The sequence below is a fragment of the Marmota flaviventris genome, chromosome 3 (assembly GCF_047511675.1).
Source record: "Marmota flaviventris isolate mMarFla1 chromosome 3, mMarFla1.hap1, whole genome shotgun sequence".
In the NCBI taxonomy this organism is placed as follows: domain Eukaryota; kingdom Metazoa; phylum Chordata; class Mammalia; order Rodentia; family Sciuridae; genus Marmota; species Marmota flaviventris.
This window is the reverse complement of record NC_092500.1, coordinates 173,144,007-173,156,291: the sequence shown is the minus strand read 5'-3', so window position 1 is coordinate 173,156,291 and position 12,285 is coordinate 173,144,007. Positions and strand designations below refer to the sequence as shown.

The window sequence follows — 12,285 nt, the reverse complement described above, 5'->3', positions numbered from 1 at the left end:
ATAAGCCAGAATCAGAAAGATTGCATGTTTTCTCTCATGTGGGGAATCTAAATAAAATAAAATAAAATAAAGACAATATAAAAGAAGGGGCTATTAGGGAAGTGGAAACCCAGGGGAGGTGCCAGGGGAGGGTAAGAGAGGGTGGATATGATGGTCAAAGTATATTGTATGTCCATATGGAAATGTCACAACCAAACTCATTATTTTACACAATTGATATATACTAATATAATTTTTTTTTAAATACCAAAATATAAAGCTTTTTACTTTTTCCACAGGTCTTACAATATGACATAATATCATTTATTTGCTGTTTGCTTTCTTGGACACAGGAATACCAGAGGCCATCCCAGACCCTTGCAGAGGTTCTTTGTTGATTGTCTACATTGACCAAGGGCACACACACCCCATTATGTTAAAACAGAAATGAGCCTTTTGTCCTCTCCAGGAAATCTTGAACCCCTATCCTGTAGATCTCTCTTCAAAGACAGTGTGTAAAGTCCAGTGGCACTATCCCATCAGACGTTTAAAGACAAATTTCTATAAATTTCAACACAGCAGCTTCAGAGCATTAAGTCCTAGTGGGTGGGCAGGGGACTATGTGACTTGGTCATATGCCCATGAAGTTGGGACTGCTCCAGGTTATTAAAACATCTAAATGGTGAAGTCCTTTGGCTCAACCCCTTATCTTCTATGCACACAAGTGCCAGCCTAGCTCCCGAAGATGAACTGCTGCAAGCCACAGCAGCAGATGTAAAAATATCATCACATGTGCCCTTTATAGGTCAGGGAAGGCTCACTATGAATTAATGCACTTGAAAAAGTGTTTTAAAAAAGTTAGGCAAAGGTGCGGAGATGAATATGAAAGTGATAGCAGTGGAACGGGACAGACTCTGGTGCTCCAATTCCTAGCCAGGCGTCCACTCCAAGACACTGGTCAGACCTTCAGACTCCCCCAATGGAAGGCTGATGGGTGCCAGCGTTTTTATCTATGCTGTCCAGCCTTGATCCTGGCAAATGGAGCATACAATTGTGCTTTCTTCATTGATTCACTTCATTGACCAAGGGCACACCCCATTACATAAAATATAAATGAGCCTTTTGTACTCTCCAAGAAACCTGGAACCTCTGTTCTGAGGAGTTTCCCTTCAAAGATGGCTCCATTCAGGAAGATGTTTTATTTTGTCATTGCTTTGTTCTTTGTTTTGGCTCAGTTTCCATCAGGTAAATTAAAATGGATAGAATTTTGATGAGGCAGATCATAAAGCTTGATTATTCTTCTATGTCCCACCCTAAAATCATCTAAGAGCCAGGTGCACCTGGCACCAGTTTGGTTTTTGTTTTTGTAACTTGGTCTGACTGGTTACAGGAATTCTTGTCCTAAGAAACAAAATGCAGATTGCATCTTTGTCACCTGTAGACACTGATGTGCAGCCTCCAGGGTGGGAACCTGGTTTTATGTGATGTTACTTCCTGTGTTGATATTTGTTTCTATTATGTATTTTGTTTTAAATTTAGGGTGCCGAGCGGGTCTTGATTATTACAAGTCACTTCCTGGAGGTAGGTGAAATCCTTTGAGTATAGTTTCTCCTTTTCTCTTGGGAACTCTGGCTCTGGAGCTCTCTCTGCCTTGAGAAACCAAGGAAGCCATGTAGGAGTGGAAGAGAAGGGCCTGGACTCCAATCCTCCAATTCTATCATTTCTTCCTCTTGTTCCCAGCACCACATTTGGATTTTTCCATTTCACAGAACCATATTTTTGTTTCTGGACTGTATTACTTTGGCCATGAGGATTTGGACCCAGGGACTTTTCCCATATGCTCGTGGAGCATGGGTTCAATCCCACACCAGCCAATTAGCAGTGCCTGAGATCAAGCTGCTCGTCTCTTAAGTCCAGATCTAACAAGGACTGTCACAAACACATGTTTCTGGTGAATGGAGGATGGAATAGATAGAGAGGACTGGTCAGTGAAAGCTGACCCTCACTCAGTAGAGCATTCAAAATGAGGAGCCCAGACCTCTCCCTGGGGAGTTGTCTTACACAGGAGGACAGCACATTGTGAGCAGAATTGAAGAGTATTCCTGGGAAACTGTGAGAAGAATTTGGACGGCATTTCAGAGTGAGAGGTGTTGAGGGTGCTGCCCACTGAGTGCTGGCTGTCCGTGTGCCAGGCACTCTGTTGTGACAAGGATTGTCTCATTTAATCTCCACCCCAGAGGCAGGCATACCACCACCCAACATCCTCACATCACTCATTTCATTTAACCACTAAACAAATAAAAACTGCAGGCAGGTGTTTCTAGAATGCCTGCAGGACAGATGAGCCACTTATTGAGGATGCTCTGCCTTTATGAAGCCCCAACAAGTATCCAGCCTGAAACTCTGCATTCTGTTTTCAAAGACCCTTCCCAACCACAAGATACCCTCTCCATTTACACCTACAAAACTCTCAGTGTTTCAGGTGGGTGTTTTCGAGGTCTGTAACACTTTGCCTATTACTTCCTTTTGATGAGAACAAGACTGGAAATTTTTGGACAGGAGGGATCGTGGTTCCTCTTCCTTATAATCCTCCCCACTCCAAAATACAGAGTGCTGATAGTAGGCCCGCCCTGGCCCCTGGGGACTCAACCCCCAGTTCTTTGTTATGCATGTCAACGTGGCCAGCTCACAAGGCCATGACGCAGGCTTGCGGTTCCCTGTTTATCCGCCTCGCACATATGTGTCTCGGGAACATCTTGACCTGTTCGAGCCTCCTGATAGGGGACGGTGACGTGACGGTAATCCAAGGACGTAGTTATTACTCTCCCCTCCTCACTTTTGAGTAATTTCCTGCAGCTGTTAAAAAGATATATAAGGGGAACAAATCTGGCAATAAAGCGCACACACGCTCCCTCCTGGATGAAGAACCTTGGTGTCCTGTGTATTTTTAACCCCGCCGTCCCTCGCCGGACTCGGCTCCGTTAGCCGGACGCGGCACAGAGAACACAAGCTCTTTGAAGAATCTGGGAGAGGTCTTGGAGATATGCCTTATGACCACACATCTGAACCCTCTCTCCTTTTGGTGGCTTTGACCTGTTCCCTGTTCCACAGATGGCCAGGAAAACCTTGTCAGCCACTCTTTCTTGGCACAGGTGAGCTTGCTGTTTGTGAGACCTGCAGGCTTGGTCGTGGCAAATGCAGGAAGATTTGCCTGGAGGGTGAGAAGATTTATGGAAACTGCAGGTTGAACTTTTTCTATTGCAGACCCAAGATCCTGAGGTAGCAGACTAGGCTCTGGGCCTTGGAAAGAGAACAGGTTGGATGTTCAAGGAAGGTCAAAAGAAGTCTGAGGCCTAGTCAAGTCATATTGTGAGTGTTTCAAGATCATGCTCATTTCTTTCTCTCCTTGTTTTGGTTTCCTTGTCTAGGTTTAGTTTTCAAATGATCTTTTATAAAAAAAAAAAAAAAAGAATCTAGACATGGGCCAGGCATAGTGGTGCACGCCTGTAATCCCAGCAGCCCAGGAGGCTGAGGCAGGAGGATCATGCGTCAAAAGCCAGCCTCAGCAATGGCAAAGCACTAAGCAATTCAGTGAGAACCTGTCTCTAAATAAAATACAAAATAGGGCTGGGGATGTGGCTCAGTGGTTGGGTGGCCCTGCATTTAATCTCCCCCCCACACCCGCAAAAAAAAATAAAGACATGAATGAATAGGAATAGCTATTCACTGAACCAGGCACTGGTATGTATCTGTGGAGTGCCTAGAATTCATGAATTATTTTTCTGTACTTTCTCACTGGAGTCAAGATTATATTGAAGGGTATTTTTTTATTATGCTAATTTGTATTTAAAGAAATTGAGACCTAGGGGAGTTGTCATTCGCTCAGAGATATAGCAGGGAGTCAATAAATGATGTGGGCACAACAGTCAAGTCCTGCATGTCCAGCTACATGGACTAGTTTCCATAGAATTAATAGTTAAATGGAAGTAGATGCACATCTGTGAGTGAGTAATGAGTCTACATAATAAAATAAGTTACTTTTATCCAGTGCATTTTTTGGTATTATAATATGTGGTCTTCATTGATTCTAGTATTAAAGTGTATTTTTATAACAACTCCCATCTATTCAGTTAATGCCAGTGGCACAAATTTTGTTTTTTCGTTCTTACCTATGAAAGAAAGTGGTCAGAGATTGATTTGAAACATTCAGCACAGCATGTAAGGAAATGAGTGTGTAAAGTCTGTGTGATACAATTCATAGCTTCACTAAATAAAGGTCACAATTATCAACCATGGCACTGGAGAGATTGCTCAGTTTTAACATGCGAGTCTGAACCAGTTTCCTGGAGTGTTTTTCGGCCTTTTGTCTTTTTCTGCTCAGGTCATTCCTTGTCGTCCCTGCTTTGCTCCGTGGCTTCGGCTCTGTCTTCTGTGAACTGCCCTCACCAGGCCTCCAGCTCTGGGGTTTCAGTGGACGTGGGCGTCAGTGGGGAGGTGGTCATGGGGAGAGGCAGAACTCAGGACACGTCGCCCCCACTCTCTCTTGCCCATGGGCTCTTCCATCTCCCAGGGAAACTGCTTCTGCCCCCCACCCCCCAGCCAGGACTTGCTCCTGGGCTCCCATCTCCTCCTGGGTTCCTCCAGCCACAGGCAGTGGGGACTCCAGTTGTGGCTGTCCCCTGGTTGCCTCTGCACACTCACCTGTCCAGGCCTCGTCTTCAGCTGTGCGCGTCCCTCCTGTGGAACTAACTGGGAGGGACTCTACTCACGCCTGGGCATTGCCAGTTCATGGTCAGGTCTCTTACTTGGAGGAACTGGTCTTTAGAACACATCCGAAATGCAGCTGTCCTGAGCCATCTGCACAGGAGTCACCTGCAGGACGGGACATGTGGAATTGCCTTAAGACTCTATAGCTCCAGAGCCACCAGGCTCACAATGCTCTATGAGCCATCCCTGTACCCCCTGTGCATGCCCCCCCCCCTTGGGTCTCCACAGGAGGGACAGCCGATGGCCTACAGAGCACCATGAGACTGGGGTACTTCCTAATCATTCCAAATACTGCTTTGCTTGATTTAAAACAAACAAACAAACAAAATTGAAAATAGCCTGCAACCTTTCTGAAGCTTTTCTTTTCAATACAGAAAGCCCTGTGTGTGTCAGAGTTATCCAGAGTGGGGGCTGGTGGCTGTCTCCTGACATTACTTTCCAGTTATCCTATGCACACCTGGCACTGGGAGGCCTACACCCTCCCCTCTCTCTCTCTCTGACTCCATCCCTTCTTCTGCACGAGGCTTCTCTTAGCTCTTTCCTAGGCTGCTCCCTCCTTCCCTGAGCGCCAAGTTCTTCCCAGAGAACAGTCTTGGCTCACAATAGTTAGTTGCTTCTTGAAAAATCAGCTCTTTTTGGTGCCAAGAGGAAGGCGGTTGTTGGCTCAGATCAGCTTTGTTGCTTTGTTGGGACTAGGGGACCTCAGGAGTCTGTGATAGGAAAAGTCTTCTCAGGGGTGGACAGGTCAGCAGGAGATGGCCAGGGAGAAAAGATTCCCGTGCATCTGCTTTTGCCTGAAGCACTTGCACCCTCCACAGTCTCCGCCACTCTCCTAGTGAGCATGACTTTGACCCTATTGATCTTTAAAATCACACTCATGACCTTATTACACTATTGACACATTATTCCTTCTTGTGTCTGGGTTCTACTTCAAAATTCCCTCACCTGAAGTGGAATGACAATGTCTTCAGAGCAAGGTTGATCAGTTTTGGCCGAAGTCTCAAATGATACAGAATAAAACGTAAATGTCGTGAATCCCCCCTGGCCCAGCTGAGGCACAGGACCACACATGCAGGATTAGCAAAAAGGCTGATCCCATCCCAGATTCTGGATCACTCAGCCTGGCACTTACTTAAATCTAGAGGAAAGAACACCCAGGAAACAAAATCTCCTTGGAAATGGAGATTCACCTGGCATGCTGAGATTCACCTCAGCTATGCCTCTCGAGGAGAAGGCTGAGGTCAGCATCTCACACCAACCCTGTCCGATGGGCTTCAGGAAGACGCCTGGGAGAGTCTAATGTAGAACCCTGTGGATCTCACGTCGGGCTCCCACATGCAAACATCCACAGGCAGAAAGCCCTGTCTGGAGTGGCCTGAGGGGAAGAAGATGTGGCTGCAGTTCGGATCTGGGCAGCACAGCAAGTGGTGTGATCCCTGTGGCCATGTGAACCCCATTAAGTCACTGGTCTGAAACAGTCCCAGCCAGAGAAGAGCCAGAATGTGGCCTGTTGTGGCAAAAGAACCAGCAGAGAGAGGTTTTAGGATATAGCTCTGGGGAGAGAAGACTTGAGGGAAACTCATAGGAGGTCAAGTAAGCACACTAACCATTTAGGCAATCACACAATGCTAGGGGCTGCACAGGAGCCTTGAAATGACATGTAAATTTGTCCAAAGTAGGTCCACTTAAAATACTACTGTAGTCATTTTGCTGTTAAATGAAACACCATAAACAAAACAGTTTGAAACAGCACTTATTATCTCACACTTTTGTAGGTCAGAGTCTCCACTGGGCACTGGTTTCTATGCTCAAGATTTCACAAGACTAAACCAAAGTGTTACCAAGTGTTGACTAGGGGTGTGATCTCACCAAGGGCAAGTGGTCTGTTCCTAACTCACACAGGCAAGAGCCACCTGACCAACTCTAGCAACTAGAGGCTTTGTAGAATCACCTGCTAGGGTTCTTTCCAAAAATGGCAGCTTTGCCCCTCAAGATCAGCAAGGAAGTCTCCCATTTCAGAACTCTTCAATTTCCTCTTACAGCACCCATAAATGGAGTTAGAATACAATTTCAGTCTAGTACTAAAATTAAATTGGTATTAATCCAAATTTAAGTATCTATAGATTATGACATCAATTATAATCACCAAGGCAATAATTTATGTAATAACTAAAATATATACCAAACAATGATAAGGGAATTAGAGTAGCAAGCTGCATATCTACTTAAAACAAAACAAAACAAAAAAACACACGGGGAGATAAACTGATCACCTTTAAAGAATAAATTGTAAAGTGGCAGACATAAATGCCACTTTATAAATGAAAATGGATTAATCACTCAATTAGAGATTGGCAAAATGAACTTTAAGTAACATTCAACTGTATATTGTCTACAAAAAATAATAAAATACTTTGAATTAAAAAAACAAAGAGCTTATAGTTAAAAGAATCAAAAAGTCTGTGTCATATATAGTGTAAGCAAAAGAGAGCTACAGGGCCACACTAATTGTAAGCAAGGGCACATTTAAGATAAAATGCTCTTAGAGACAAAGAGTGCATGTATAATGATAAGTGTGTCAATAGATAATCAAGATGATAGAGCAATTATAAATGCATATGCACCTAACACCAAGCTACAAAATACTTGAAGGGAAACCTGAGAGAAGCAAAGGGTGAAATTGGTGAATTAGCAGTAATAGTAGGGGAAGCTCGGAGTGGAGCAAAACCACTCACCTCCCGGTCAGGAAGCAAAATCAAGGAAAAGGGAAGGGGATTGGGGCCTATGTCCCCTTCAAAGGCATTACCCCAAGGACATAAGGGCATTGCACTGCTTCACAGGTGTGCCCCTTGGTGTGCCAAGCTTGTATCACATGTACCTTCAGGGACACGTAACCCAACCTATCATGCATGTCTTTCACAGTGGCCACCTTTCCCCACCAAGTGTGTGTCATCAAAGATGCCTTCTCAGCAAACCAACCTTGGTGCACCAATCATAATTTTGTGATTGCTTGGGGATTATGTGGACAAGAAATTAGAAGTTGTCATGAATTTCCCTTTTATATTCATAGCCCCAGGAGTTCCATATTAGTTTATAATTGCCAGAACAAATTATTTATTGGGAGTATATGAGGCCATTTCAGCAGCATCTGGTGCAATAGGCCTGGGGTTAGCAAGTGCTCATGTCCTACCTTTCTTGGAGGTTCCTATCTTTCCTTGCAGTTGATGATCTTTTGCTGCCTGTGACCATGGATTTCTAAAGAATCTGAGAAATCTAATATTTTAAGGAAACTTCATATTGTCTTACAATTTATTATATATCTCAAAAAAACTAGAAGAGAAAGAGTTTGAAGATTCCCCCCAAAACAGGAAATGCCAATTCCCTTGATGTGATTACTGCACACATGTATCAGATGGTCACATGCATCCCCAACACATGTGCAACTGATATGTGTCAATTAAAAATAACAATGAAAATGAAACTGTATGTTGTAGCTGGCTCTGCATCTTGATGTGCATTTGCTTGGGGTGGGAAGACCTTCTTTCCATGGTCCTTCCTTTTTTACAATCATATGGGAGGTACTGACTTCATCAAGTGACATCATGCAATAGAAGCCACGTTTACAGTTTTCCCACCACACAGCCTAGCTTTCAACAGGAAAGATGGCTCAGAAATAATAATACTAGTGATTCAAGTATGGATCTTTATAGAAAGAACATCATTTTGACTGATTTGCAGGAATTTTATACATTTTTATTAGCTAGAATTCTTTCATTTTTTTAAAAAAACTGCTGTATTGAACCATAAATAAAGGAGGTATAGTTCATTCACGAAGCACCACATTTGAAGGCAAGCCTACAAGTTTCCTTGGAGTCCATTTTCTGTTTTCAGCATTACTGCAAATGCCGCACTCCATCACCACACTGGGCACTTCACCACGTCCAGGGGACTCTCTGGGAGGTGGTGGCACCTGTCTTCCTTGGAAGCACACTGGCAAACCTCTTTGCTCAACTCCCACCTACTTCTTTTTGAAATTAACTTCTTGTTGGAAAACCAGAAAAAAACAAACACACAAACAAACAGTAGGATTTTAAAAACCTAAATTCCAATCCTGGGTGTCATAAATACAGTTGTTTAGGTTGTGTAACCTCAGGCATGTTCTCAACTGAAAAAGAAATTCATATTTACTTGGTTTTCTGTTGTCCTTTTCTGTTTCATTCATCTTCACAGTAACCCTTGAACTGAAGGCAGCACTGTACTCATTTTATAGTAGAAATTCAATCTCAAGAGGCCACATGATCCACCCTCGATCTCACGGTGGGCGGGGGGGGGGGGCAGCGATTTTAGGCTGAGCTCCATTTCCACACTCTCCCTCGGATCCTGCTACAGACACAGGCCACTCTCCTGCCTTATTGCCTTAAGGAGCAGCAATTCCCAGCTCCCTTTCAATGATCCCATTTTGTGCTTCCACTTGCTATGTTTCTTCTTCCAACTAGTCTGAAAGTTGGAAAGCATATATAGTTGATCACTGAATTTCCTTACCCTGTTTCTTTGATCTGTTTAAAATTTCTTGTACTTCTAAATTAAACCCAAAGAAAAGTTATTTCTATAAATAGTTCCCAGGGCTGCTTGCCTCTCTGAAAACGTTGGCCCTACCTATTTCCATGTGTTAAGGCAGAGATTGCTCACATTTCATAGACATCACCAATTACTTCTTTTGCCTTTAAAGACACCATTCCACACTTAGAACCAACTCAAAACAAAAGAAATCCTTGCCAATGCCTTTTCACCAGAACAGTCCTCACAAGGTACTTTCAATGACTTTGTACTCAGTTGCCTGTCTGACTTTATCTCGGAAATGCTAGGATGCTACTCTCTTTCCCTAATAGGAAAATGACATAAAGAGTCAGGAAAACCCTTATTTTTATTATCTTTGACAAGAATGAACTAACCACTTAAATTGGAAGGCAAAACTTTAAATGTTAAATGTGAGATTCAGGTCACATGACCAATTTAAAAGATTATGTCATATGCCTAAATAACACAATATCTCTCATTTATAGTAAGTTTGTAGACGTGCTGATTAGATGTGCTGACATACTCGTAAGGAAACCAAATTATTTTAGGAGAAAAAGAGTAAATTCTATGGCCAATCCTGAGAAGTCAATAGAGATCCATAATAGTGTGTTCTCAAAGAGAGTAGCATTACACACTCAATAATTTGTGTAACTTAATACACTAAAATGAGGAAATAAACAGGATATGGAGATAGGAAGTAATCATAGGAAAAATAATTCTGTGACTTCATTTTGATGGTATAGCTTCTTGTCTTTAGGAAGGAAGATTTCAACTTAAAAGGAACAAACCCTTGAGAAGGAAGTTTTCATCTTTTAGTTCTGAATGCTATTCTTGTGCTACCTGATCAGCAGTCCCTATTTCTGGATGAAGTTCATAATTGAGAGAATGTTCATGCTTCTACCATGGAAATGCTGCCACAAGGAGCTTCTAAACACTCATCGTATCAAATGCCAGCCTCCAGCATTCTGCACTCCCCTGGCTCTTGCTGCATTTCAGCATCTCTTACCTGCAGGGGAGATATGGGATCTTTGGAGTCAATGATTTCATTTTGCAGATCAGTTAGTAGTGGCAGCAACTTGTCATATTTTCTGGCAATTTCTCCGTAAATTTCTGGATGGTGGTTTATCTGCTCTTGCAGGAGGCTCTTGGTGGAAGGGTGCCTGGGAGCCCTGAAGGGCTTTGTCTTAGTGAAGCCATGATGAGAAAGCAGGAAACACTTCAAGACAACAGACACAACTTCCTGGACATTACTACACAGCACAGGAAGAAGAAGCAAGACTGCCAGATGGTATTCCAGGATATGAAAGTTTCTGCACAGCAAAGGAAACAATAAGCAGACTGGAGAGAAAAACCTACATAGCAGAGGGAAATCTTTGCAAGTTATTGATCCAATAGGAATTTATAAAATGACAACAAACAAGCAATCCAATTAAAAATTGGGCAAGTGATCTGAAAAGTACTTCTTAAAACAAGAAATATAAATGGCCAATAAAAAAATATGAAAAACTGCATCAGTGAAAAGCAAATCAAAACTGCCCTGAGAGGGCTGAGATTGTGGCTCAGTGGTAGAGTGCTTGCCTAGTATGTGTGAGGCACTGGGTTGGATTCTCAGGACTGCATTCAGATAAATAAAGGTGTTTCTAAAACAAACAAAAAACCTGCCCTGAGACTCCATCTCACTACAGTTACAAAGGCTGTCATCACACACACCCAAACACACACACACACACACACACACACACACACACAAAAGGGTGTCCTGGTAATGATGTGAAGTAAAAGGATCCCTTAGACACTGTTGGGGAGAATATAAGTTAGTGCAGCCATAGTGGAAAACAGCATGCAGGTCCCTCCAAAAAAAGAACAGAGACTACCATGTGATCCCCCTCTCCCACTTCATGGTGTGCATCTGAAGGAAATAAAGTCAGCATATAAAAGAGATACTTGGCCCTGATAGTGGCACACACCTGTAATCCCAGGAGCTTGGGAGGCTGAGGCAGGAGAATCATGAGTTCAAAGCCAACTCGGCAACAGAGAGGCACTAAGGAACTCAGTAAGCAACAGTGAAACCCTGTCTTTAAATAAAATACAAAATAGGGCTGGGGATGAAGCTCTGTGGTTGAGGGTCCCTGAGTTCAATCCCAGGTACCCTCCAACCATGAAAAAAAGAAATACATGTATATCTGTATTTAATGTGCTTCTCTTCACAATAGTCAAGATATGGAATCAGGCTTGGTGCCTATCAAGAGATAAATAGAGGGATGGGGTGGTAGTGCAGTGGCAGAGGGCCTGCCTAGCACATGTGAAGCATTGGGTTCTATCCTCAGCACCACATAAAAACAAATAAGTAAAATAAACATACTAAAGAGAGAGAGAGATGAATGGAGAAAGCGACTATCCTACATATATATATATATATATATATATATATATATATATATATATACACACACACACACACACACACACACACACACACACACAATGGAGTATTCCCCAGCCATAAAGAATAAGGAAAGTGAATGGAACTAGAAGATGGCATGTAAACCAAAAGAGCCAGACAGAAAGACAAGTATCATGTGTTTTCTCTCATACTTGAAAATTAAACAATAATGAAAGAAAAATAAATGAAAAATGATCATAAAGAAGAGGAGTGGTAAGGCCCTGGGAAGTGGGGTGGGGCAGGAGAGAAAGGGGATGGGAGGGGCAGAAGTAAGGGGGTGGGCTTCCCATCACAAGGTCTGTGCACATATGGAAGTGAACCCCTCATTTCTTCACTGAATACAGGCAAATAATTGTAATAAAGTTAACAGGTAAAAATAAGAAGAGTAAGTCATATGTAGAATCTTAAAATGAGAAGAAAATGAGTTGGGTTCATAGGTCTTATGGAATAACTGGTGGTCCTCCAGATGGGGGTTGAAGGAAATGTGGGAGAAGTCTAGACCGTCACAGAATAGAGTA

The 12,285-nt window shown here is 42.9% G+C and overlaps 1 protein-coding gene across 1 annotated transcript; it reads left to right on the top strand.

Annotated features, from left to right (window-relative positions):
* The first annotated feature begins 1,154 nt into the window (after window positions 1–1,154).
* Window positions 1,155–3,262, top strand: LOC114083601 (beta-defensin 105-like). Its single transcript, XM_071609328.1, has 3 exons — window positions 1,155–1,224; window positions 1,519–1,560; window positions 3,132–3,262. Exons 1-3 carry the CDS (start codon window positions 1,155–1,157, stop codon window positions 3,260–3,262), a joined length of 243 nt encoding a protein of 80 aa, XP_071465429.1.
* The last annotated feature ends 9,023 nt before the right edge of the window (window positions 3,263–12,285 follow it).

What these genes read in the sequence shown, in the direction of transcription:
- LOC114083601 (XM_071609328.1), top strand. Translation starts at nt 1,155, where the DNA reads ATGGCTCCATTCAGGAAGATGTTTTATTTTGTCATTGCTTTGTTCTTT. An exon ending in TTTGGCTCAGTTTCCATCAG is followed by an intron (nt 1,225 to 1,518) that starts GTAAATTAAAAT and finishes TTTTAAATTTAG; the next exon opens with GGTGCCGAGCGGGTCTTGAT. An exon ending in TTACAAGTCACTTCCTGGAG is followed by an intron (nt 1,561 to 3,131) that starts GTAGGTGAAATC and finishes TTCTTGGCACAG; the next exon opens with GTGAGCTTGCTGTTTGTGAG.